The 23,588-nt window shown below is 49.2% G+C and overlaps 2 protein-coding genes across 12 annotated transcripts in view; one reads left to right on the forward strand and one right to left on the reverse strand.

Annotated features, from left to right (window-relative positions):
- Nucleotides 1-1,177: 1,177 nt before the first annotated feature.
- Nucleotides 1,178-9,302, forward strand: LOC102878807 (NADH-cytochrome b5 reductase 2). Of its 2 annotated transcripts, XM_006907551.3 has the most exons (8): nucleotides 1,178-1,255; nucleotides 1,333-1,405; nucleotides 3,497-3,603; nucleotides 3,875-4,004; nucleotides 4,586-4,669; nucleotides 5,425-5,510; nucleotides 6,635-6,734; nucleotides 7,637-9,302. In XM_006907551.3, exons 1-8 carry the CDS (start codon nucleotides 1,178-1,180, stop codon nucleotides 7,807-7,809), a joined length of 831 nt encoding a protein of 276 aa, XP_006907613.1. In that variant the 3' UTR covers nucleotides 7,810-9,302. The 2 variants fall into 2 exon arrangements, with proteins under 2 accessions (XP_006907613.1, XP_015441505.1); XM_015586019.2 differs by having other exon boundaries at nucleotides 6,639-7,732.
- Nucleotides 9,303-10,917: 1,615 nt separating this feature from the next.
- PPFIBP2 (PPFIA binding protein 2) overlaps nucleotides 10,918-23,588 on the reverse strand; it is a 129,048-nt gene continuing 116,377 nt past the window's right edge. For 3 of the 10 annotated variants that reach the window (XM_025043781.1, XM_025043785.1, XM_025043787.1), the window contains 11 exons: nucleotides 22,287-22,428; nucleotides 21,472-21,600; nucleotides 19,876-20,026; nucleotides 19,488-19,599; nucleotides 19,185-19,273; nucleotides 18,753-18,875; nucleotides 17,441-17,566; nucleotides 16,588-16,776; nucleotides 15,351-15,527; nucleotides 13,030-13,095; nucleotides 10,919-11,829 (listed from right to left, as the gene is read on the reverse strand). In XM_025043781.1, the coding sequence (XP_024899549.1) occupies nucleotides 11,758-11,829; nucleotides 13,030-13,095; nucleotides 15,351-15,527; nucleotides 16,588-16,776; nucleotides 17,441-17,566; nucleotides 18,753-18,875; nucleotides 19,185-19,273; nucleotides 19,488-19,599; nucleotides 19,876-20,026; nucleotides 21,472-21,600; nucleotides 22,287-22,428 (1,376 nt within the window). In that variant the 3' untranslated portion in view covers nucleotides 10,919-11,757. Of the gene's footprint in view, nucleotides 11,830-13,029; nucleotides 13,096-15,350; nucleotides 15,528-16,587; nucleotides 16,777-17,440; nucleotides 17,567-18,752; nucleotides 18,876-19,184; nucleotides 19,274-19,487; nucleotides 19,600-19,875; nucleotides 20,027-21,471; nucleotides 21,601-22,286; nucleotides 22,429-23,588 lie in introns of all 10 variants that reach the window. The other 7 variants (XM_025043782.1, XM_025043784.1, XM_025043783.1 and 4 more) reach the window with 4 other exon arrangements.

Below are 23,588 nucleotides of genomic sequence, written 5' to 3' on the forward strand. Positions count from 1 at the left end.
ACCTGTCAGCGAGGCGTTGCCGTCGGTCCGGCGGAGCTGCAGGGCGGCGTCCCGGAGTCGGTGGGCCCGCGGCGTCGGGAGCCGCGCACTGGCCTTCCAGACAGCCCCGCTTCAACATGTTCGGCGTCTCGTTCCGGGTGGGCTCTCAGGGCGGGACCGCCCGGTGGGAAGAGGCGGCAGACGCGGAGGCGGGCGGGAGCCAGGGAAAGTCCGACCGGGACCCCGGAGCCGGAACGGGGGACGGGGAGAGGGCAGCGTCCGCCGCGGGCGGGTGGGCGGCGGAGGGGGCGAGCCGCGACGGGTCCCTGGATGACCTGCAGAGAGCGTGGTGCGTGCGGGGCGGGGCGTCGGGGCGCTGGCGGACCTTCCCGAATCCCGGGTCGGCTGGGGTCGGGAGATGAGCAGGCGGGGCTGGCGGCGCTTGCGGGGCAGTGGGGAGGAGGTAGAGGCAGATGCGGCGGCAGCCTGAGCTGTGGACAGGTGAGTGTGTTCAGTCTCCTTCTCCAGTCTTGGAGGGTGTGTCCCGAGGCGCTAAGATAATGGAGCACCCCCAAGTCAGAAGTACTCACCCCAACCCAACCCTTGCCTAACCTGGAGGGGAAGGGGGCAGGGGGCGTGGAGGAGCGGAGGAGGTTGGACTTCCCCCTCCTAGCTCTCACCCAGGATGCCCTCGGAAGGACTCGACATCCATCCCCTCTCCAGTCTGCTCTTGGGGGCTGAGGCCTTCATCCTAAATTGTGTTAAAAGCAACGCCATCAATTCCTCTCCCTCAAAGAGGAGACTCCCAGAGCTTGCGCACTTGGCTGTAGCCAGGACGGAGGCAGTTGGGCAGGAAGGGTATGGTGACGGTAGCACTCCCAGGCCATCTGCTTGGCCTGGTCCAAGAGGCCTGAAACATCCTGCCCTGTCTGACCTGCAACTGACCCCACCTATGGGGTTCCCCATGGACTCAGCCTGCCTTCTGTTTTAATACATTTCCCTCCGCCCAGTTCTTGCAGGCACTGTCTAGCTTCTGTGCCTTTGGTGTGGAGAGGGTGCCTCTGTGCCTGAGAACTGTCTTGCCCAGGGCAGGCCGTACCTGAGGTGCCCTGCTCACGTTGTGTCTGGCTAGGATCCATCCCTGCTCCTTATCATCACCGCCCTTGGGGTCACCGTGCTTCTCTTGGCCCTGAAGAACATGAACTCGAGGAGGAGACATCTTATTACCTTAAAGGACCCTGACACCAAGTACCCACTGCCCTTGATTGAGAAAGAGGTAATGGATCAGCCCATCCCTTCCATTGTCAGTGGGTGAGAGGAGGACAAGAGTGGTGTTTCTGTTTTGTTTTATAGCAAATCAGCCACAACACCCGGAGGTTCCGCTTTGGACTGCCTTCACCAGAACATATCTTAGGGCTTCCTGTAGGTGAGTAGGGTTTGGTTTTATTATCAGAACTGGGTAGTGTATAGAGGTCAGCTGATGTATAGAGGTCGCCCTGATATTTTTCCTGAGACACCTAAGCTTAGAAAGGTAGAGAGATGGCCTTGGGGACAGTCCATTCCCTTTCTCACTGTTCAATTTGGGCTAACACAAAAGTGATCTCTCAATGAGCATTGAAAAGAAGTGAGTCTCGAGTCAGAAGTTCTAAGATATCATCTCAGGCTCCTTGCTGGGCAAGTCCCTCAACCTCTCTGAACCATGGACTCTGAAACGGGATTGATTTCCCAGGCCTGCCTGCCTCATGGGTGGTTGTGAGGATAAAGTGATTGATGGATGTCAAAATTCTGAAACTGCAAAGTGCTGTCTGCGTATAGGAAGGATGGGAAGAATTGATGTTCCCCTACAGTCAGGAGAAAAGCACAGAAAGTGTGGAGAGAAAGGAGAGAATTGGGTCTCTCCCCCCTACCACATGAATTCTCAGCAGAGGCCTCAGACCCACACAAGGAGGGACCCATTGTGAGTACCAGCCCCAGTGGTCCTGGAGTTCTGAGTTATCCTGTTGCTAGTCTGTAATGCCACCAGATGGCTGAGCCTTAGTGAGGTGCTAGGTCCACAGGCTGGGAGTCCAAAGCTTTTAACAAACTGCTAATGCTGCTTGCCTGGCTGGTGGAGATCACATCCCTGGCCTACTGGTCCTTTGTGCATGGGACAAAACTTTGATCTCACCTCTATCAAGTGTTGAAGTTACCCATTATGCAGCTAGCCTGGCCCCTCAATCTCCTTGCTGCTTCTTCTGTCTTCATCCACGAAAGCTCAGTGCCTGCCTGCGGGGCCAGTCCTGTTGTCAAGAGGCTAAAAGAGTGAAAAACTTTGAAATAGAATTTCTTCGAATGTGTCATGACCCACTATCTCATCTGGCATAGGCAGTGCAAAGTTAGTGACACCAGCCTGGGCTGCCCCATTTTCTCTGAGGTTGCTGCCAAGCCAGGCCCAAGTTGGCTGCATGTGAAGGAGCCTTTCTGAGGTATCCAGTTTCAGATTAGCACTCAGGAGGAAACTGCCTTAGGCCTTTATTCCTGGGACTCCATGGTTCCCAGCCAGGCCATAGTCACAGTCATTGAGCCTGTTCTTTCTTAACCCAAAGTGTTTGTGTCTCAGGCCTCCTCAAAGACTTTGGCTTCTGTTCCTGAAGCTCCTGGAAGGACTGGCCCCTCTTTTCCTCCTTCCCTTTCTCCTCTTCTCCTCCTCCTCCCTCTCTCTCTAGGTCGCCATACCCACTCCATCTTTCATGCGTATACGGTTTCTACTCCCTCAGATACTCTGGCACAGAGCTTCCTCTTGCCTCTGTCTCTTAGCATCTCAATTGCAGCTCCTCCCCTCACCACTAATTGCCTTCATCACTGAAGTCTCCCATGTTAGATCCAGCAGAAATCTGAGTGGCCCAGCTGATCGTTTGATACTGGGATGTAGTCATGATCCATATGTCTCTGGCCACAGCTAATCTATTCAGTTCTACCCTGAAGGGGCAGAATTACATGGTTCAGAAGTTCACTGCTGCCTCTCAGCTGAGCCTTTGGCCAGGAAGACACACAATGCTCTATCTAGGACTCCCCAGGGTGTTCAAAATCTGGGGCCCTTCATACCTATGTGCCAGGCAACAGGTTACAGATGAGGGGGCTGTGGTTTATTTACTGACTCCAGTGATACATCCAGTTTAGGAAGAAATGACTTTGTGAAGGCAACATATTTTACTTTAAAAGAGAACCATTCCTTTCTGTAATTTTTAATACTTAGCCTCCAACTTTAATTAGGTCCTCCTTCTCCACAAAGTACTGTGACACAGTAAGCGCACACTGACAGTAGATTTCATGCACGTGGAGCTCACGACTACACTATGAGGAGTGATAAGGGCAGGATTTAAACATTCTGAATTTGGGCTCCTTTACCTCATGGCCCACCTCCCATGCACCCTGCCATACTTATGCACCCACCTCCCTGAAGCTCAGTCCTTCAGGGAAGTCCTGGGTCCTGATTACACTGGCCATGTTGACTTGACATTTGATGCCGTTTCTGTAGGTAACTACGTCCGTCTCTTGGCCAAGATTGATGGTGTTCTGGTGATCAGAGCTTATACGCCTGTGTCCAGTGATGATGATCAAGGCTATGTGGACTTAATTATAAAGGTAAATGAGGCCCCTCATGAACAGCTGCCTCACTTACACAAGCCCATTAGGGGTGGTGGGCTGGAGAAGGGACGTGTGCCTTGGACAGGACTTTCCAGAAGTGTCATTTAACAATGAAGTTTTTGACCTGGTGAAGTCTTCGGGGGTTGCTTAGATCAACCGTGAGCGCAGAAGATTTTCTCTGTGTGGTTTCCAGCAGCAAACTTTTGAATTGTGTGTGGCTGTGGCCTCAGATCTGAGGCTGTGAAAACCATACTGCATTATTTTTCAGATCTACTTCAAAAATGTACACCCTGATTATCCAGAAGGAGGGAAGATGACTCAGTACTTGGAGAACATGAAAATTGGGGACACCATCCTTTTTCAAGGGCCAACTGGGCAACTATTCTATCAGGGGGCAGGTACTGGGGGTTCACACTGGACCTCCAACCGGGAGGAAGAAGATTCCTGCAGTGGTTCCATTGTTCTAAAAAACTCTTCAGGTTTGAGTCACATGGACTTGTCCTTAAAGTCATCATACATCCATTCACACATCTACTTATGAGATTGTAAGCTTCATTAAGATAGGGGAGGAATTTGGTATTTCCTCCTCACCGTATCTCCAGCACAATGCCTGATACATAAAAGCTACCTACCAATGCTGAACTATGGAGTCCACACTCACTCATTTACTCACACATTCATCATTTACTCACTGCTGTGGGTGAGAGTGCTCTGTGAGGTTTATTCAGTGTAACGTCCCTCCTTCCTCAGAAGAAAACATCCAGTGATTCCCCACCAAGGCCCAGGCTTTATTCCCACTTTGTGCCCCAGTGCACTGGGGCTCGCCAAGGAGGCCACTCCAGCTTCTCCTCTGGCTTAAAATGGCATAGCCACTTCCTTAGGTGGACTTGCCTCCTGGAAGTCCCGAAGGAAGTCAGTCATCTTTTGCAGGCTCTCCGGCAAGAGCTCCAGAAGTCAAAAGTATCTTTTGTGTTTTCAGGGAAATTTTCAATCAAAGCATATAAAACAAGTGAGCCTGAAGAAAAACTGGCCCATCACCTGGGAATGATTGCTGGGGGCACAGGTAAGAGGCTTCTGGAGGCTTCATCCATAGGTGAGCCCTGAGGCCTTTTTGACTTCAGAATCATTTGATCTTAGAAGGGGTGATGTGAAAGATTCCTTCTCTGGCTATTTTAGATGAGAATGCAGGGTCAATGACAGGCCTTGAAACTGACTCTGTGTGCCCTACTTCCCTTCACCGACATGGTAGCTCCCTAAGAATCCCTGGGGAACCTCTAAAGTTAGGCTGGGAATATGGAAGAGGCTGAGGGCCAGTCTGGGCAGGTCTACACATGGAACCCAAGGGCTCCTAGATTCAGTTCAAGCCTGACTCCCCAACTTTTGAAAATGAATGCCTGGAAGAAGAGAACAAACGTATGAGGAGACCTACAATTTGCCAGACACCATAGTAGGGACTTTTAAAACTATCACATTTACTCATCATTAATTCTATTTTACAAATGAGAACCTTGAAGAGCTCAGACAGGCACCTGACTCACTCTAGTTAAACAACTAATGAGGGAGCTGAGTGTGAAACCAAGTTCCAATTTCAAAGCCAATGCTCCTTCCATTTGCCATATGAAAATGAGAAGGGGCTTTTGCTTTACTGTTGCATTAGAAGGGAAAGTCAAAATGAAGGGTAGTTCCCCACTTTGACTTTGGGGAATAGAAGTGAGAAAAATGGAACTGGGGCCAAGGAAACTTTCAGCTGCTACAGACTGGTGACTATGAGCATCCAAGAGGCAGAGAAAGCTAACCTGCTCGTTAATTGTGTTCTAGGGATCACACCCATGCTGCAGCTCATTCGCCACATCACCAAGAACCCCAGTGACAAGACCAGGATGTCCCTCATCTTTGCCAACCAGGTCAGTTCTGCTGAGTCAGCCCTGAGCTTGCTGGGGAAGGATGGATGGAATATTTGCTGAGCAGGGGCTCTGCATTCACTCCTCCCCCAACTGAGCTCATGCTGCTTGGGTGCCTGTAGCTGTGGGAGGGCTCAATGGGCTCAATTAGGGCTGCTGGCAGTGGAGATGCTGAGTCCAGGCCTGTTTTTTCCACTCGTTTTTGTTTTTTAAAACTCTTCTGTCTCCCCAACCCTAAGCACTATGCTTTCCTCCCTTCCTTAATACATAGTTCTGTTTAACTGAATATAAAATCATAGCTGCCCTCAAAGCAAATTTTAGAAAACACAGAAGCATAAATATTTGACTCATTTTTTATCTTTTTTTCTACATGCTATATATTTACAATTACATATATATAGTTTTTTTACTCAACATTTTACCATACAAGCATTTTTTTATCATTAACTCTTTATAAATATTTTCATCATACTCTATATCAAGTTGTACCATAATTTATTAAATCTTCTACATTCAGGTTGTTTTCAGTTATAACCGATAGTGATGAATAATTGTGCATAGACTTGATCACTTTTAGACCATTTTAAACAGAATCCCAGAAGTGGAATTATTAGGACAAGAATTGTGACGAGTTTTAAGATCCAGGTCTTCTGTGCATTATCTCTGAGCCTGCGACAAGTTCGTTTGGGCTCTGGCTCCCTTTTCCCCCAATGAAGCTCTAGCATTTGTTTTTCACTCCTTTAGCTCTCCAGTGCTGTTATATATTACTGCCTTAGCCCCTTACGTCCCCTGCACAAGATCCTGGGTTTGCACTAAGATTGTTCCAGTTGGTTTTGCCATGCCTGGCATTCAGTGTAGATGTAGGAGGTGGGGCTAGAACCTCTGAGTGAAGTCACCCGCCTATGCTGAGCCATGGCCTTCTAGCTGGAGGGCAGTCACGCAACTACTCCACCCACAAGCGAGGGTTTGTTGTGCAGGAGCAGCAACGGAACCCTCGTTTGCCCAGGGAGTCTGCGGGAAGCACTCAAACTGGTGGTAGTTTGGGCAGGAATGGGCTAACCCATGTGCTCAGTCTGGGGAATAAGCAGAAAGTCCCTGGAGGGGCTTTGCTCATGCTGCTTTTCTAGACAGAGGAGGATATTTTGGTGAGAAAGGAGCTTGAAGAAGTTGCCAGCACTCACCCAGACCAGTTCAACCTGTGGTATACCCTGGACAGGCCTTCTGTTGGTATGATCCCCGTTGTCCCCACCGTGAGTCAACTCTAACCCTTGACCACCTCAGGGACTAGTCCCTGGGTTGGTTTGTTCTTTGGGACTGGGCTTGGGGGCTGAGGCCTTGGGATCTATCTCCACGTGGGAAATGCAGGAATTTGAAGGAGAGAGGATTTGTGATGACTTGCTTGTAAAGGTAGTCAAGGGCACGTGTCCGATATCTCAACAGCACCCCATGCATTGCACTGAACATCAAGAGGGATACTAAGGCACTGGGCCACCCTGTACACCTGCCCCGCACTGCATTCCACATAACCCAGATCCATCACATTTCATCTTATACGGCCATTGACCCCTTGACCCCTTCACCTTTCACCCTTCACCCTTCATCCCATCTGGACAGCAGTCCTCACATACTGAGCCCCACACAGCACCCAGCCACCACTGTACACACCGCACTCCACAAAGCCACTACACCCTTCAAGCCAACGCCTCTCCCATACTGCACTGAGCTGTGCCTGGCTTGTCATACAGCTTACGGCCCAGCAGAGGGCACTGCCTGATCAAGCTGGTCCACAAACCCCACAATGCTGCCCTACACAGCTCCAGCTAGCGGCCTTGATTCGCACCACACGTTGGCACATCCCACCTCACTGTTATGTGCTCCATCCTTGGCAGTGCTTATAGCCAGCAGACACCAGCCAGGAACCTCAGAGCCTGGCATCGGGGGTAAATACTAAAGAAAGCTGCCTGGGTCCCCCATATCCTCTACTTTTCAGCTTTCTGCAGAGAACAGCAGTACAGACTTCTGAGTCTCTGGCGAGCAGTCTTGCCTCCCTCTCCCTGGCTTTAGGGAGGGACAGCAAAAGGACTGGTGTCTATCTGGCACCTCCATAGTTTTTTTCTGCTTAATCTCAGACTGGAAGTACAGCTCAGGCTATATTACTGCCGACATGATCAAGGAGCACCTGCCTTCTCCTGCGCAGTCCACGTTCATCCTGGTGTGTGGCCCACAACCCCTGATCCGGACAGCCGCTCACCCTAACCTGGAGAAACTGGGTTATACCAAGGACATGATTTTCACCTACTAACACCTCCCTTGTTTAGTAAATTTGCCTGGTCCCTTACATCATAGCTTCACCATGTTAAACTAGGATGTGTTCAAAAATGTACCTTTGGGCATGCTGATGCTCCTCTTTTGATGTGGGCCTAAGAAGAGTTCAAGGGGTTGGAGATAAAGTGGCTTCTAAAGTCTCCTTCCTTGGGGAGGCTTGAAAGAACTCCATGTCCATATCTTTTCCCATAGTTTAGTGAAATAAACTCCAGTACAAAGCAGATAGCCATGAGGCGTGGCTTTGTGGGGGACTTGCTAGGCACTTAGAAGGCCTTGGCTTGCCCTACATGTAAACTGGCTTGTGTGTGTCCACAGGAGGTCAGAGCTGGCAAAAGTGCCGGGGTAGAATTCCAGAAGAATCTAAGTGGGGTCACGTCAACTCCCAACAATCTCTTTCGAAATGCCCCCCAGATCATTGTTTTTAAGGTCAAACGTACCAGAGGGCTCAGACACCCTCCATGAGTACTCTTTCTTCTCTTGTGGGAGACCCTTGAAGTAGGAATGGTATTAAACACACGTCAGGGCAGTAGTGAATCTACAATGTAGGTGGGCTCCAGGAATCCTAGACTCCCTGCACTTTGTACAACAAATGGAGGTAAGGAGTGCCCTTTTGTTTGCATCCTCTAGATGTCAGGCCCTATTCCGGTGCAGTAGGGTAGTGGTGGTTACAGAAAGAAGCTTCTGAACTTGCAAACAGAATTAGGCTCCAGAAGCTTTTCCTTAAATCCTTCATGGTGTTAAACCCAAAAGCTACTAGTGACCATTCTTGTCCATGGCCAGGAAGACAGGCTGCTGCTCTATGTTATCTGTGGGTGGCTGAACTGCTTCTGCACTTGAATTTGTATAATTCTCATAAAAAGCCAGAGATTGCGGAGATTTTGTTCTCCAAGGCATAGATGAGGAAACAGGCTCAGGGACAAAGTTAGTGTGCCCAAGTCATTCAGCCAGTAGGTGGCAAAGCTGCCCTTCAAACCCAGGTTTGTTTAATTCCAAGTTGTTCGTTCTCTTTTCACAAAATTGGCATAGTAGCAGCATTGCTAAAACTTGGTGTCACTGCATTTCTTACTATGTATGTGGGTAAGGGAGGGCAGGAGAAGGGTATGAGAGAGAGAGGGGAACACAGCTCTAGAGTACAGCTGTGTAGTGCCCAAAGGGTGGTCTCGCAGAGGGCCAGTGCGGGTGGCGTGTTGGGAGGCAGCTAGCCTTCATCCATCCATGTGTTCAGCACATCCTCAGTGAATCCCCTACTCAGTGATAGATACTCTGCTGGGCACTGCACAATGAGGAAGATCCTACCCTCAGATAGTTCTCTTAAACACAAACATAACCATGGTTGTCTCCTGCTTTACACTTAGCATTTTCACTGTCCCCACCTGGCCACCCCGTGTCTCCGGGATAAATTTCAGGGGCCTGGCTTACAAGGTCTTTTTCTGGCTCCAGATTTTTACTTCTCTGGGCCTGCTACTCTGACCCCATCTTTCACTAGTCCCCACCTGGCCACCCTGTGTCTCCGGGATAAATTTCAGGGGCCTGACTTACAAGGTCTTTTTCTGGCTCCAAATTTTTACTTCTCTGGGCCTGCTACTCTGACCCCATTGTGTGGCTCAGTGGTTCTCAACTAGAGGGAATCTTACCCCTCAGGGAGAATTTGCCGGAAGTCTGGAGACATTTTTGTTTGTCACAACTAGAGGAGGGGTACTATTGGCTGCTGCGGCACACAGGACAGCCCCATCACAATGAACTATCAAGCCCTGAATGACAACAGTACAAAGGTCAAGAAACTCTAGTCATCCCAACTTTTGGCACTTCCTAGGATCTGCTGGAGTGTTTCAAGTTCATCTGCCTGGAGTGCCTTTCCCCTCTGGCATACTTGGGATCCTAATTCATCTTTCAAAATTCAACTGTCACCTTTTCCTTGGAGCCTTTGTGGTTCCTGCCCCTAGCCTTCTATTAGAAATGACAACTTGCTCTTTGGGGCTGTAGAAACTTCTACTGGAGCATCTGTAACATTGAGCACACTCTTATTTAAAACAGATCTGTACACTAAACCACCAGCACCCTTAGATAAGGACCTTGGCATTCATGCCTGTATCTCTAACCCTCCTTAGCCCAGCATAGATGGCACTTAACCTGCACGTATGAAGGAGTGAGTAGATGGAGAACTTAGCAGCATGGATCTCCTGAGCAATCTGAGGACCAGGATTGGATCTTACTCCTATCTGTACAAGAGGCCACCCATAGCTGGTGCTCGTGAGTTGGTGTTGAGATTAGGTATGGTGAGGGACAAAGATGACACATTACTTCAAGGTGAGCTAGGAAGTGCTTGGGCTTAAGGAACACAGGGACCTCCAACAAAAACACCAGTGAAGGCTGCCTGAAAGAGGCTTTATCTGTTCGGGGCCTCAATGGGCAGGAGTTGGCCTTGTGACAGGGAGAAGCAAACATCCCATAGTGAGGGAAAGGCAGGAGCACAGGCTTGAGCGCAGGTTCACGAAAGCTGAAGATTCAAAAGGGCCTTGGGTGCTAATGATTTTAAACTGTGATAATTCTGGAACTGAGGAGTTCTTAGCAGAAAGGTAACAGGATTAAAACAGTGCTTTAAGAAAGTCACTCGGGATGGGGTAGAGAACATCTGGAGGGAACCAGCTGGAAAGGTGAGGGACCAAGTAGGAGACCACTTGTGGAAATCAGATGAGAGATGAGGCCTGAGCTAGAACCATCATAAGGAAGAAGGAGGGAGCTGATCACTAAGTGGGAAGACTGGTCAGGAGCGGGCTGTATGGCAGGGTACAGGTGCCTCTTCTGAGGTAGGTGATTCCTGAGGTTTATAGGCTTCTCTGGAAGATACCAAGTTGTGGCAGCAAAGTTGATTTGAGGTGCCCAAGGGCCTCCCACTCAGGGGAGCTGTTTGATCAGACAATTGTATCTGAGACTGTAAAAAATGTAACAACAGCAAGGACAACTCATAGATCCATAGGAGGAGGGATCTGGAGAGAGTGTTGTGTGTGTGTGTGTGTGTGTGTGTGTAGGGAGGACGGGGAGGGAGGGAGGGAGGAGAGAGCATGTGCGCATGTGCAGGCGAGAGGTGCATCTGTTCAGATGCTGGGAGTCCATGCAGCACCAAAACCTGAAACACCTTTTGCAGACTAGGTTAGACTGAGGGCTTCCAGGCCAGAGTCTCATTGCTTTCCTTCCTGCTCTCATTCAGACCAGATTCCTGAGAGTGAGAACACATGCTTCTGTCTGGAAGCAGCCCAGGAGGGTGTTCCTATCATTTCACCCAGCTCAGTCACTATAGAACAATAGTCCCCAACCTTTGTGGCACCAGGGACCAGTGCTCCCATGAGAATCTGATGCCTGATCTGAGGTGGAGCTGAGGCGGTGATGCTAGCGCTGGGGAGCAGCTGCAAACACAGAGGAAGCTTTGCTCACTAGCCCGCCGCTTACCTCTTGCTGGGCGGCCCGGTTCCCAATAGGCCGTGGACTGATACAGGTCCACAGTCAGGAGGTTGAGGACTCCTGCTGTTGAACATTCAGAACCTTTTTCAGGTAGAGCTTTTATGAAGTCATAGTCCTTCCCCTTTGGTGTAAGAGCCTCCCAGCTGTCACCAGGAACAGCATGAGCCACTGAGTCTGTGCTGACATTTCATTGCCCTCCCCACAAAAGTGGTTTGCAGTCCACATATAAAAGTACAAAAAGTATAAAAACTGTGGTGAAGAGCACAGCACAGTTAAAAATATAGGGGTACTGGGGCCACCTCCTGAACATCTGTCCACAGCCCTACTTCCCCCACATCAGCACCCACGTCTGAGATACCCTGCCCGCCCCAGTCTGGGCTCTGCAGCGGCCGTGTGCCAGCTCCCCACTGAAGCAAAGCCTTGGAGCCCCTACACATGCCTGTTCGGGCTCCCAGCCATGAAGAAGTCATCTCCAGTCCTCAGAGTTGGGAGGGGCCAGGCGAGAGTCATTCAGCAGCTGGTCCTGGCTCAGCATGGTCTGAAAGGACACAGCCGAAGGTGCAGTTGAACAAGGTTTTGGTCAAAGCCACCATGGGGCAGCTATGTCAGCAGCAGCAGGCACCATCTGACACCAGTGTTCTATAAATTTATGGTGTCCCAGGGACCCCAAGTATCAGGTCAGACTAGACAGCACTATCAAGATAATAAATTGTTCATACCTCAGAAGTAAAGTCATTATTTCAAGGCCACCAGAAACCTACTAGAGGCGATAAGGGCAAAGCTCGGTGGATTCATTTCAGTGTGTAAGGCAAGGAAAAAAATTGAATAAAAATGACCTCCCACTTGGATTCAAAGACACAGCCTACCCCCCCAAACCCCCCACCCCTACCTGTCATGCCCTTAGATATAGCCTTCTTAAAGTTTCTTGATAGATCAGCCAAGCAAAGGATAGTAACAGAGGCCTCAAAGGGATAGACACTACAGTCAGTGGGCTCAGTGATGGGGCAGTTTGGGGACTAACGAGCCTTGGATGGTATGGGGCCTCAAAAATGTGAACCTTCCCTGTGGCTGGACTTCTACTACCAGTTCTAGTCTGTCTACAAGCATTACAAGGAGGATACCTTTAGCTCTGCTTTACAGATAACTAGCCAGGGTTGGGAGAGAGAGTGACTTGCCCAAGGCCCCAGAGCAGGGGTTTGAACCAGGCTGGCCTCACTCCAGGGCTGCTCCTCTTCCCGGAGACCACACTGTTCCCCATGGTAAGATTTGTCCTCATTGGGCATGCCAGGATGTGCTCACGTGCTTCAATATCCATTATGTCAGAGGCATGATAGGAAGTACATGTGTCTCATGGGCAGAGAGGGCAGAACAGTGTCCACCAGGCCAGAGGTGAGGCCTTGGTGTTGGGCTAACTAACCAGGTGACCTACGGCTGCTGAGAGCATCTGTTTCCTCACCAGCTCCGAGCCTGGGAAAAGGACCTGGAACCTCAAGCATGCTTTCGCTGGTTTTTGCTCAAGGTCCATAACCCTTCCCAATGCCCTGAACATCTCAAGGCCCAGCAGCAGGCCAGTGGAGAAAGCTGCTGGGATGGCTCAGGCTCTGACCCCAGTGCCCAGCACCACCTTTGCTTTTCCCCAGTAGAAGTACTGATGACACAGGCTCTGGAGTAGGGACCTCACCAAACTCACGGGCCTCCCAGCCTCTGTCCTACTGTGGAGTGAGGGTCAGGGTCCTACCGTGAGGCGGTGAATGTCTTGGGAGAGGAGCCCTATCTGCGTCACAGTGCCTTCTGAAGGTGCCATCTGTAAAATGGGCAGCAGCCTGGTCAACACACATGGACTCTGCTCATGATTCGCAGAGATGGCATGCAAGTCTCGTTCCTGCTCAGGCATGCTCCCCTGGGGGTGCAGACAAGGTGTAGGCCAGGTCCTAAGGAGTGACATATGGGCGGAGCACATGCTGCCTCTATCCCTGGGGAAAAGCAGAGCTTCTGGTATCCCACACTGCCATGCACATGCACTCCTGGGTCCCTACCCTGGCACCAGCTTAAAGGGAACAGAGGGGTAGGGCACAGAAAAAAAGGCCTGTGAGAAGCAGCTCTTCAGCACATGTTCAGTGCTCCAGCTATTTTCAGGAGCAGAGATGAAGGCCTTCAGGATGCTGAGTACACTGACAATTTCTGGCACCAACAGGACACAGACATTAATGCCCACTATAGGTAGAGGTGGGCATCCTCAGGGAGCTGCTGATGGAGCTTCCTCACTACCAGGATCTCCCTCCCCTCTCCTCCTTTCCCTGCTCCTCAGCTAATGCTGGCCTGCTCCTTCTTCCCTAAACTTATTTGGATATTGTAGATTTGGAAGCATCCTCTAAGGGCATACCCTCATTACCGGTGGAAAAATTGGGGATAGAGGGATAGAGGGATAGAGGCTTTGCTTGAGGCAGCACAGAGAATTAGTAGCATAATTCCATGCAGAGTTTAAAAAGAAGTGCATGCAGAGATTCTCTCAATAGGACACAATAAGAAATAAGGGACAGAGCCTGCCCTGACTACAGCTCTGCGGTACCCAGGTATCAGCCTCAAGGAGCTCCTGTCATGTAGTGGGTCCCAGGCACTGATATCAAACACCAGCTGTGCCAGCTGGTGAACCTGTCCATCTCTTGCTGGTCAGACTTCAGGCAAGGCCAGAGGCCATAGCCTGAGGTTACAGGTAGTTTAAGAAGCAGATCTGAGCATTGCCTCCATGTGAGACAGAATCAGAGTGCCCTCAGTGGGATCATTAGCCCCTGCTCTGACTGCCAGACAGTCACAATGTGGCTTTTGCAGATGAGGCCCGGGGAACCCAGCAAAGCCAAAAGCTGCCCTGGGGCAAACTGGAATCTCCTGAACAGAAACGCAGATTGGCAAGGTGTGTCTCTCACTCAGTCCTTGGCCAGACAAAGCCCATCTGTAAGACCCATTATCAGTTAGTCAGCCTCTAAATCAGGAAGAGAGGTCTGTTGCAGCACTGCCAACACAGGCAGACCAACCCCTACAATGGTTACGGGCCCAGCCAGGTCAATAAGAGAGAAGCTGGCAAAACACATGAACAATAGAAAGCTTTTCCAGCAAGGCTAGCTTCTTGTCTCCTCACCACCCAGTTCACTAGGTGGCTCACACCACTGAAACAGAAATGAACTACGGGGTCTGCACAACAGATGGGACCCACAGTCAGGATGTGTGCAAGACACGATGTTCCCCCCGGCTTCATAGAGGGCGGTGGAGCCTGAAGCCACAAGGTCACAGACCTCCTCTGAAGGATATGGGGTGGGGGTAGGGGGGGTCCTTCTTTGCTCCACTCCCCTGGTCCACAGCATTTGGCAGATCTTGAGTGTACCCCCGGGCAAGGACTTGGCTCAGTGTCGTGAGCTCTCAAGCTGTGCAGTGAGCAGGGCTCCATTTCCAGATGTGCTCAGCTCTCTTTCCCCAACGAGATTAAAGATATGCTGTACTGTTTGCTTTCTACATAAATATTGTTTTTATTACCAGAAAGAAGCGACCACCTCTGTAGTAAGGCACAGCACAGTTACACTGTCACTGCGGCAGAAACCTTGCTGCTGTCCCTTGATCTCGGCCAAGACCATGGCCACAGGCTGAAGGCACTTGAGATTGGCCCTCAACTGAAGCACAGTGGAGGGGCCTGAGAGCTGAGCCTCTGGGATTGTCCATGGTCTCCGGACTTGTGGCCAAGCTCATGTGTTTCCACTGGTGCTGACGATGGACATTAAGAATTACTAAAGACTTACAAGTATCTAAGTGTCATTCCTCCTGAGTCCACCTTTGGCAACAGTCCCCAAAGCCTGACCCCTTAGCAAAGATGCATATCCATACCCTGGCCACCCTCAGGGTTCGAAGAGAGACTGGCCCAGGGGTACATGATTGCTGGATTGTTTCTGCAGGTCATGCACATGTGCAAGGAGTGAGATGCAGTTATATGGTGACACACATGGTGTTACTGTGAGTTCTCAGGGTGCACAGAGAGGACAGGTGACAAGGACATCAGCTAATCTGTCCCACCTGGTCCAGCCCATCCACTTCAGGGGCATTGAGGGGGCTGAGGCCCCGGTAGCCACTGTAGACCCTGTGACTGTCCCCAACACTGTCAGTGGGCTCCATTGGGCAAATGTAGTCCGTCGATTCGTCGAACTTCTTTTTTCTTATGTTTCCAAAATGTGAAAATCCTAGTTTCCTTGGCTAAAACACAGCAAACGCAAGATTATGAGAAGACTATTAAATTGGTGTGCAGCTATGACTGACAATACATTAAAAAGCAGGCCCCCACAGAAAGAAATAAGACAAACTGCTTCTAGAAAAACTCTCTTAACAAAATGGAGCTCCTGTAAGCAATTTCTATGCTGGGAAAGACCAACAGATAAATAATCTTGAACAAGGAATGCTGTTCCTCCTAGACTCCATTCCTGAAACTCACACCCTGCTGTTCCAATAGTGATGTTGTTATTTCCCTGGGGAATGGGGTTCCTGGAGGCCTTACCTCACCATAGCTGCTAGCACCACACGGGGGAGCTCTCCCTTCCTTCCCCTTGCAGCACAGCTCCTCGGCCCTCGCAAAGCCACATCTGACAGCCCTGGGTGGCCCTCCCTCCCTGCTCCAGCTTTGCCCAGCATGTTTCTGCTTGTCCCCCTCAGACACACTTCCTGTCCTGCTCTCTTGGGGAAGAAGGTCTGAAAAGGAAGTGGTCTGAGGACGATGTGGCTCGGGCAGGTCAAAAGTGCTTTGTGGGATTCAGAGAGTCCCAGTGAATGATGCTGGTATTCGGACAACCTCAGGACCGCTGGACGGCTGTGTGCTGGCCATTCCACAGCACGGGGCAACCGGAGCCAGCTGCCAAGAGGAACACTCCTTGTGTTGGCAGGACAGCTTTGACCAAGACCCCCTGCCCCCAGAGCACCGTGGCACAAAACTGGGCTTGACTTCAGGAAGCCTAGACTTAGGAACTTGTCTGCTTTGCAAAATTAGTCAAGGCAGCCTTGGGGTAGAGGACGAGCTCCTAGCTGCCTGAGAATAGATGCTTCCTAAACATAGTGTCTGTAAAGAAATGTGCACTCTGTTCCTTGGACTCAAGACTGGCAGGGAACTGACAATGAGACCAAACTCCCAAACAGAAGCCGAGAGCGCCTCTTCATCCAGGAGGCACACAATGGTTTGGCTCCAGGTGTTGGGTCAGCTACTGTACAACATGAGGGCTAGAAGGGAGGCCTCTGTGACCACCCTGGTAAGGGTCTGGAAACTCACCCGGACTTTGGCTGTGGTGGTCAGTGGTGTATAAGCTGGTGAGGCCATTTTCTCTCGCTTTTCTTGTTCTGCCTCAGGACCAATCAGGGCATTGAATTTGGTGGTTAGGTGGCGTCTGAGGAGCGTCTTTTGTGGTGGGATATTGAGAAGCATAGCCAGGGTGTCCCCAGTGAAGCGTGACTCCAGGATCTAAGAAGAAAGCAGACAGGCAACTATGGTGGCTCCAGGACACTAAGAAATGGGACCCCGTGGGCCTGGAGGTGTCTCCAAAGCAGGGGCTGAAGCTCACCTACTTGTCCGTGTCCTACTCCTCTCTACTTGGCTCTGGGCAGACGCTAGCACATTTTTTGACTGACTGCCACATTTTCACAGGCCAGTAGAGAACTGTGCCCTCTCAGATAAGGCTGTCTCCCAGGGTCTGCTCTGGACAACATCCAAGCCACCCCTTCCACATTTCCCTGCTGGCTTTGTCAGTTGACGGATTTGAGTGATGACAAGGACTGTATTATACCAAGCAAGAAATTACATTTTGGTGCCCCCCCCCCTCACTTCCCCAGCCCCATGTTCCTCGAGGAGGAGGTGGAGCTGGGGGCTGATTCTCAAGCAACCTCTTCGTCCTAGGATCCCCTGGGTCCATGGCCAGGGAAGTCTTTCCAGAAGCCATCTTGTTTCTATGAGATATATTAATTCTCAACCACAAATAATCAAAATACTTGGAGTCTTCAACTTATACAGGGATTTCAGATGAAATATCAATTATTCTTACTAGGACTTATGTCTAGCCCGTACGAAATCAGTTTCTGAATAACTCAGTTTGCACCAAGGCAGGTGGGCTGTCCAAAGAGCCACTTACAATGAGGCCTCCATGGACGCCACTCCCACGAAGGTTGGGCGCATATTCCGCCAGGTCCACGGATCGCAACCACTCCATCACCCTGTGGTTGGACCACTGCACAACTTCTGAAGGAGAAAGGTTACTCTGTGAAGTGGAGAAGAGTGAAGAAGTTAGGTCTGATAGGTCCTACTGTGATGCTCCGTGGAGCCAGCCCCTGGGAACGAGCCTACCTCAGATGCCTCACCAGAAGATGACCATCATGCCTAACTGACCCAGGCAGCCAGATCAGCTGCCTGAAAGCCTTCCCAGTTTCCAAGAAATAGAGCTCTTATGGAATCTCGCAGGATCTTCTACACTGATATCTGATTCCAGAATCCTGTTACTCCCTAATTCTCTGGTTAATTTTCAGACCAATTGTTCCATTCATTCAATGATTCAACAGAACTTTGAGGAGGACTAGCAATTATGAGCTGAGTGTTTTATAGACAAAAGAAAAATCTCCCTGTTGTAGCCAAATATTTTAGGAGAGTACACATTTAGATCCTTGTGCCTAAATGCCCTCAAATGGCATCTGAGTCTTCAAAATGCCCAGCACTGTGCCCGACACATAGAAGGCATTCAAAACATATTTGTTGAGTAGGGAGAAAATAAGTGATGGAGGGTGGAGGTTTTCAGTCTTTCAGGAAGCTGAGTTAACCTCACAGCAGGAACACAGGAGAACAGGAGACGGGCTGTGACTGACAACCCTTTAGCTTTGGGGCCCACCAAGAACTCTGAAGTTCATGGAATATTATCAGGGACTTCTCTGGTATTTGCATTGCTGTGTTTACCTACACTATTTCTTCTCTAGCAAAACCTGCTATGCATCCCCTGTGCACCTGGGACTGGAAGTCGGTTAATTTCATATCTACGCATAGGGAGATCTATTCTGAAATGTCTGGTTCCCTATGGGCTCCTCATCTTTTCTCCTCTGCCTCCTTTGACACTCATCTTTCCGTTTAGTCTTTACCCTCCCTCTCCTGTGCACATTTCCTCATCTCCTTTAATCATTATGATGGCTTTGAAAGACTTGCTGCTACTGCCCTCTGGCCCAAAGCATGTGTCTCCCCAAATAAAGAAGGAAAGTTGGAGGTCTGATGGCTGCTGTGGGACACAAAGTATAGATCATAGAGTGTTTGGGGCACCACGGAGTAGTAGCAAAAGAAAGAATCCCAAGCACTGTAATCTGAAATGTAGCCATTTCGTGATGATATCTTTCTTGTTTTCTCACACCCAATCTTACAGGTGTCCTGGCTCAGGGCTACCTGGATAGGTACTGTCCTGCCCTCACCTCATCAGCCGGCCGCCGATGCAGGCAGTGGGGGTTGAACTTGTTGACATGCAGCACATGAATGGCACATTTGATGCTGAGATGATGTAGCTGGCTGGTGACTTTTAAGAAGAGTAGGTCATTCTGGAAGAGGAACGTTTCGGTTGATGAACCATAATTTCCAAAGTGACAAAAGACCCCTGACACTTCTTCCCAGACCAAACACAGACAAGTCAACCACATCTCAGCAGTGCGCGCAGACACACCAACAGTTTTCTTAGCACAATGGTTCATACTTTTCTACTCGGAACCTTTTATGTAGCAAATGACACAATTTTAAGACCTCGGGAATATGAAGGAGGTGGCAGAATGAAGTTTAAAATAGCCGCCATAGGAATACCTGAGCTGAGTGCTCACAGGAACCACCGAAATACTGAAAGGAAAAATCCTCACCACAGTTAGGTATTGCAGCATGCGCCCATCAACTCTGGATTCGTGAAATTGGTCTTTGTACTGGGGTAAGCCAATATCATCCAGCCAACCTACAGACACAGGGAGAAACACATGTGTTAGGATTCGTGAGAATGGGAGAGTGTGTAGGCCAAAAGGCGGGGAGTTCCAGCTGTATTCCCCATAAAGTTTAGAAATCCATCTGCCTTTCACAAGGAGACAGCCGTCTTTGAGGCACATATTTACAGGGAAGCTCTGTCTACTCTGAGGAGCTGTCAGAAACATGATACATATGCCTGTCCTTACGTGTCACCCAAATGTGGTCTAGCTGTGCAGACTTCTCCTCCTGTTTCGTGTTGATAGCTTTCACTGCTAAAACCAGCTTCTTCCTGTGAAGAGGGTGCTTAATTCCTAGCTCCTGAAATTGAAAGATGAAAACAGATGTGAAATTTGGGTGGGCAGTGTGGCCCTCAGAGGATGCTTTGTCTGAGTAGAGATATTCCACTTGGGTGGAGGGTGGCAGTGGACCCCCGCACAGTGCCAAGGGATGAACTAGCGGCAACAGAGAGGGTCTTGGCCTCCTCTGGACATCCTACTGTGTGTGTGGAGGGGTGGGGAGTAGAAGAGTCGGGGCCTCACTTCCCCAGGCATTGGGGAAAAGTGGGAATCTCCACGCCCAGGGCTCGGCCTTTACCTTTTCCATGTCCTGAGGGGTAGCTGTCAGTAAAGTGTGGCCAGAAGTCACCCACTGCCTGGCAAAGATCACATACTGAGCCAGACCGAAGTCCTCCAGCCACGCACACACGCGCTCTGTACTCCACTGGGCGAAGGGGGCACTGGCATCACTGGGAAGCAGGAAAACAGCATGTCCCTGTTAGTGGGAGGGTCTGAGGCTCCAATAATAGAGCCTCACATGAAGGGGAACTACATTTTAACAAACAACCCCCATCATGGGGTCTAGTTGAACAAAATTCCATTACAATGCACTCGTTTGAGGTAGATTCTAGTTTCCTGTGATAATACCCGGCCTGAATTCCAAATCTGCAGCTGTTGAGAGTGTGGAGCAGTTACATGATCCTCGTGAGGCTATGTTTACATGTGTCACCATCCATGCACATGTGCATATGTGTCACAAGCCCAGAGTCCTGCCCTGTTAGGATGAAGATCCAAACTGAATCATGTTTTCAACAGGGTTCAACACCGATTTTAGGAAAACACTTAGAAAACTAGGAAAAAGGTGTCAGTTCTCTAACATTAAAAAAAAAAATCTCCAATCAACTACAGCTAATACCTTATTTATTAATGACACACTAAGGGCATTCATATTTAAGGCAATAACAAGACAATACTTTTTAATCAGTACTAATAACACCAATCTGACAGTTGCAGTCAGTATAAGAAGAGATAAAATAAAAATAAGAAGTATAGCTATTAGAAAGGTAAAAATAAAAGAAAGCCATTCCTTTCAGATGATACAGCTGCCTGCCTAGAAAACCCAAGAGAACTCAGTACGGTGGCTAGTTATAAAATACACATGCACACATAATATTTATGACATACACAAATCGACAATTTTCTATATACCACCAATGCACAGATACTAACATTTTTGTTAAAATAATTTTTAAAATCCCACTAATAGCAACCACAATTATAAAATGTCTAGTAGTTGCCTTTCCAAGGAAACTGTGGGCCCCATAACTGTGTGTGTGGATGGACGGGAAATGATAACTGTAACACTTGACTGAGCAACATAAAAAAAGACATGAATAAATGAAGAGTTAGGTCATGTTCCTAGACAGGATGACTGGGTATTACAAAGTCATTGATTCTTAGAGACATCAATTTTTCATGTAAAGTATGAATATTAACAACACACTTAAAATCCCAATAGAGTCTCTTTTTTTGTGGGGAGGAGAAGGAGTTGACAATGCAATTTTATATTCACTTTTAAAAATAAATGGGGATTTACGGAATGTTAGAAGACTAGATACTTTAAAAGATTCCTTCCAGGAAAGTACCCCTAACATGCCGGTTAAATAAAATGTTTTTGAATGCCTGGTTGAGTTATTCTTAAAGTGAGAGAATTCCTTAAAGGGCCAGAAGACCTCTCGCCTTTTCCTCTGTGTGCCTGTAAGTATGAGTGATGTCTACTCGTGTCAAATGGGAAGGGTTGGGAAACTCTACACTAGGAGATCCTGTCTCTTACCTCTGGATGCTCTGGCACATCCAGCCCCCATTCTCACTCCACCTTACACAGCTTTTGTAGATAGACTGGGGAAAGACTTACCTTTTCTGACCCTTGGCATCCCTGGTCCTAGAAAGCCTTGGCCCTGCTGTCGCCCGGAGCCCACCTCGTCGAAACTCTGCCATCCCCGGTGCATCAGTGTTGAAATTTCCTGACTGAGTTCTTCGGATCCTGTGTGGAGAGGCATCCATGAAGACTGTTAGGGGATAGTCTCAAAGTGCGGAGTCAGTGTATCTCCTCCTGCACAGGGCCATGCAAGCCACACCCAGGACTCTCAATGACACTGCTTCTCAGTGCTTCCCCAGAGGTCAAGGATCATGACCTGTGACAGCTCCTTGGCCAGACCCAAAACTCAATTCTAATCCTGCCTCTGAGATGTGGGCTATTCCCCATGGGAGTAAAAGTGAAGTCAGGTGCCTGGTAGGAGGCCCCAGTTTCTGCCTTTTTTCACAGACTGGGTCAGTCAGGCCAGCAAGTAGTCAGCTTTCTGTCTTTAAAGATTTCTTAAGATACAAACTGACCCCTAAAAAGGAAGAAATTGGTCTCACCCATGTGTGTCTCCCAAAGCACATATGGTTGAGTGTGGAGAATGTGCTCAGGGTGTGTGGGATGGATGGATGCCTAGAATGAATGACATGTAAGGCAACTGGTTGTCTTTAATGGATACCTTTCATAGTTCCCCTTCTCTGGGCCCTAAAAAAAGAAATCACTCAAATTCTTCTCTCTAAACATGACCACTCTGTTTTTATTGCTCTGTTCCAACATCTAACTAAACAGGGGTTTATGCAGACTTTTTGCCCAGTCAAGAAGAATACTGATTCCAAGCAATATCATTACAATCATCACCGCCAACTTACTTTCCCCAGAATTTCTTGATGCCTTTGGGGCTCCGTTTACCATCCGGTGTCAGGGGAGACTGAGAACCAGACTCAGCACCGGATGGTGTGGATGACAGGTCATTGGCCATAGTAGTGTCGTCCCAACCACTTTCTGTGTCTCCTGAGATTGAAAGAATGTAATAATGTGTGAATGCAAGAAAAGGATGTGACTTAATTACCTTCTCCCCCAAGCCTGGGCCATTCTTCAGTGGGAGTTGGGAAGGGCCTGCCCAGCTCTGCATTCAGGGCACAACTTTACACCAAGATCTCAGTAGGGAGCTCAAGCACACTCCGGGTTTTCTCTCTGAGGAATTAGTGAGCTTAAGGTTCCAAATCTGGGTGAGCTGTCTTTACATTCTAAGGGTTTGGGGTCCAAGTATTTGTAGGTAACTCCAACAAGGAACTTGCTCTCTTTTTCCCAAGGGAGATTTGAGAATGCAGGCAGGAGGGGGACCTGGCTGAGTGTTCAGGAGAGGGTGTTAGGGTAGGGAAACAGGGCATCTCACTCTCCACCTCACCTGGAAAGGTACAGTACCTAATACGGGGGCACTGACACTCCGGCCACGATCTCCAGCCAACCAAGAAGCAGAGAAGCCACATGAAGAAGCAAGAGAGGCCCAAGTCCAGCCCACCAGAGTTACAGGGAAGCAAAGAAATAAACAAGAGAGTCATCGAGCAAGAGAGAAAAACTCAAACAGAAAGAAAAATAATCCCACAAGGAAGGAAGGGTTGAATCGTGACTGGGCTTAGCCCCTGGGGTCAGCATAGTGAGGAAGCCTCATGTGAGGGGACCAATTGTTCTTGGGGCCACTTCCTGGTAGGTGGGTATCTACACTCAGGGAGAGTAGCAGAGGCTGAATATACTGGGTCCCACACAGCTTGTGAGGGTGTCAAGGCTCACTTAGGTCAGATTAGAATGTCTGAAGACACTGCAAGTTCATAGTCTGAGTGTCACTAGGATATACTTATTCAAGGACCTATCAGGTTCCTACAGCCAAAGGCAGAACTGGTTAATGGCAGAAGCCAACACATGGGCTGGCACAGAGAACAGCTGGGGATGAGGAGTCAGGAGTAGGGAGAGCTCTGCCAAAACCAAAATATTTCCTCCTGGGCCCCATTCATTGATCTGCTGATGTTATTGGGGAAAGATGGCCTAATATGCATTAAAAGTAGCAAAGACCTCCACAGTTGCAGGTCCTAAGCACCGAAAGGATACCTGTGGACTGACATCCTTGCCCACTGGCCACTGACTCCATTTCTCTAAGGAAACGCTCTCCCTTG

Source organism: Pteropus alecto, unplaced genomic scaffold, assembly GCF_000325575.1.
Source record: "Pteropus alecto unplaced genomic scaffold, ASM32557v1 scaffold402, whole genome shotgun sequence".
NCBI classification, from domain to species: domain Eukaryota; kingdom Metazoa; phylum Chordata; class Mammalia; order Chiroptera; family Pteropodidae; genus Pteropus; species Pteropus alecto.

Excerpts from the sequence above, each read along its gene's own strand:
- LOC102878807 (XM_006907551.3), top strand. The coding sequence starts at position 1,178 with ATGAACTCGAGGAGGAGACATCTTATTACCTTAAAGGACCCTGACACC. Across the intron at positions 1,406-3,496 it reads TATCTTAGGGCTTCCTGTAG|GTAACTACGTCCGTCTCTTG; the intron begins GTGAGTAGGGTT and ends CCGTTTCTGTAG. Across the intron at positions 4,670-5,424 it reads AATGATTGCTGGGGGCACAG|GGATCACACCCATGCTGCAG; the intron begins GTAAGAGGCTTC and ends ATTGTGTTCTAG.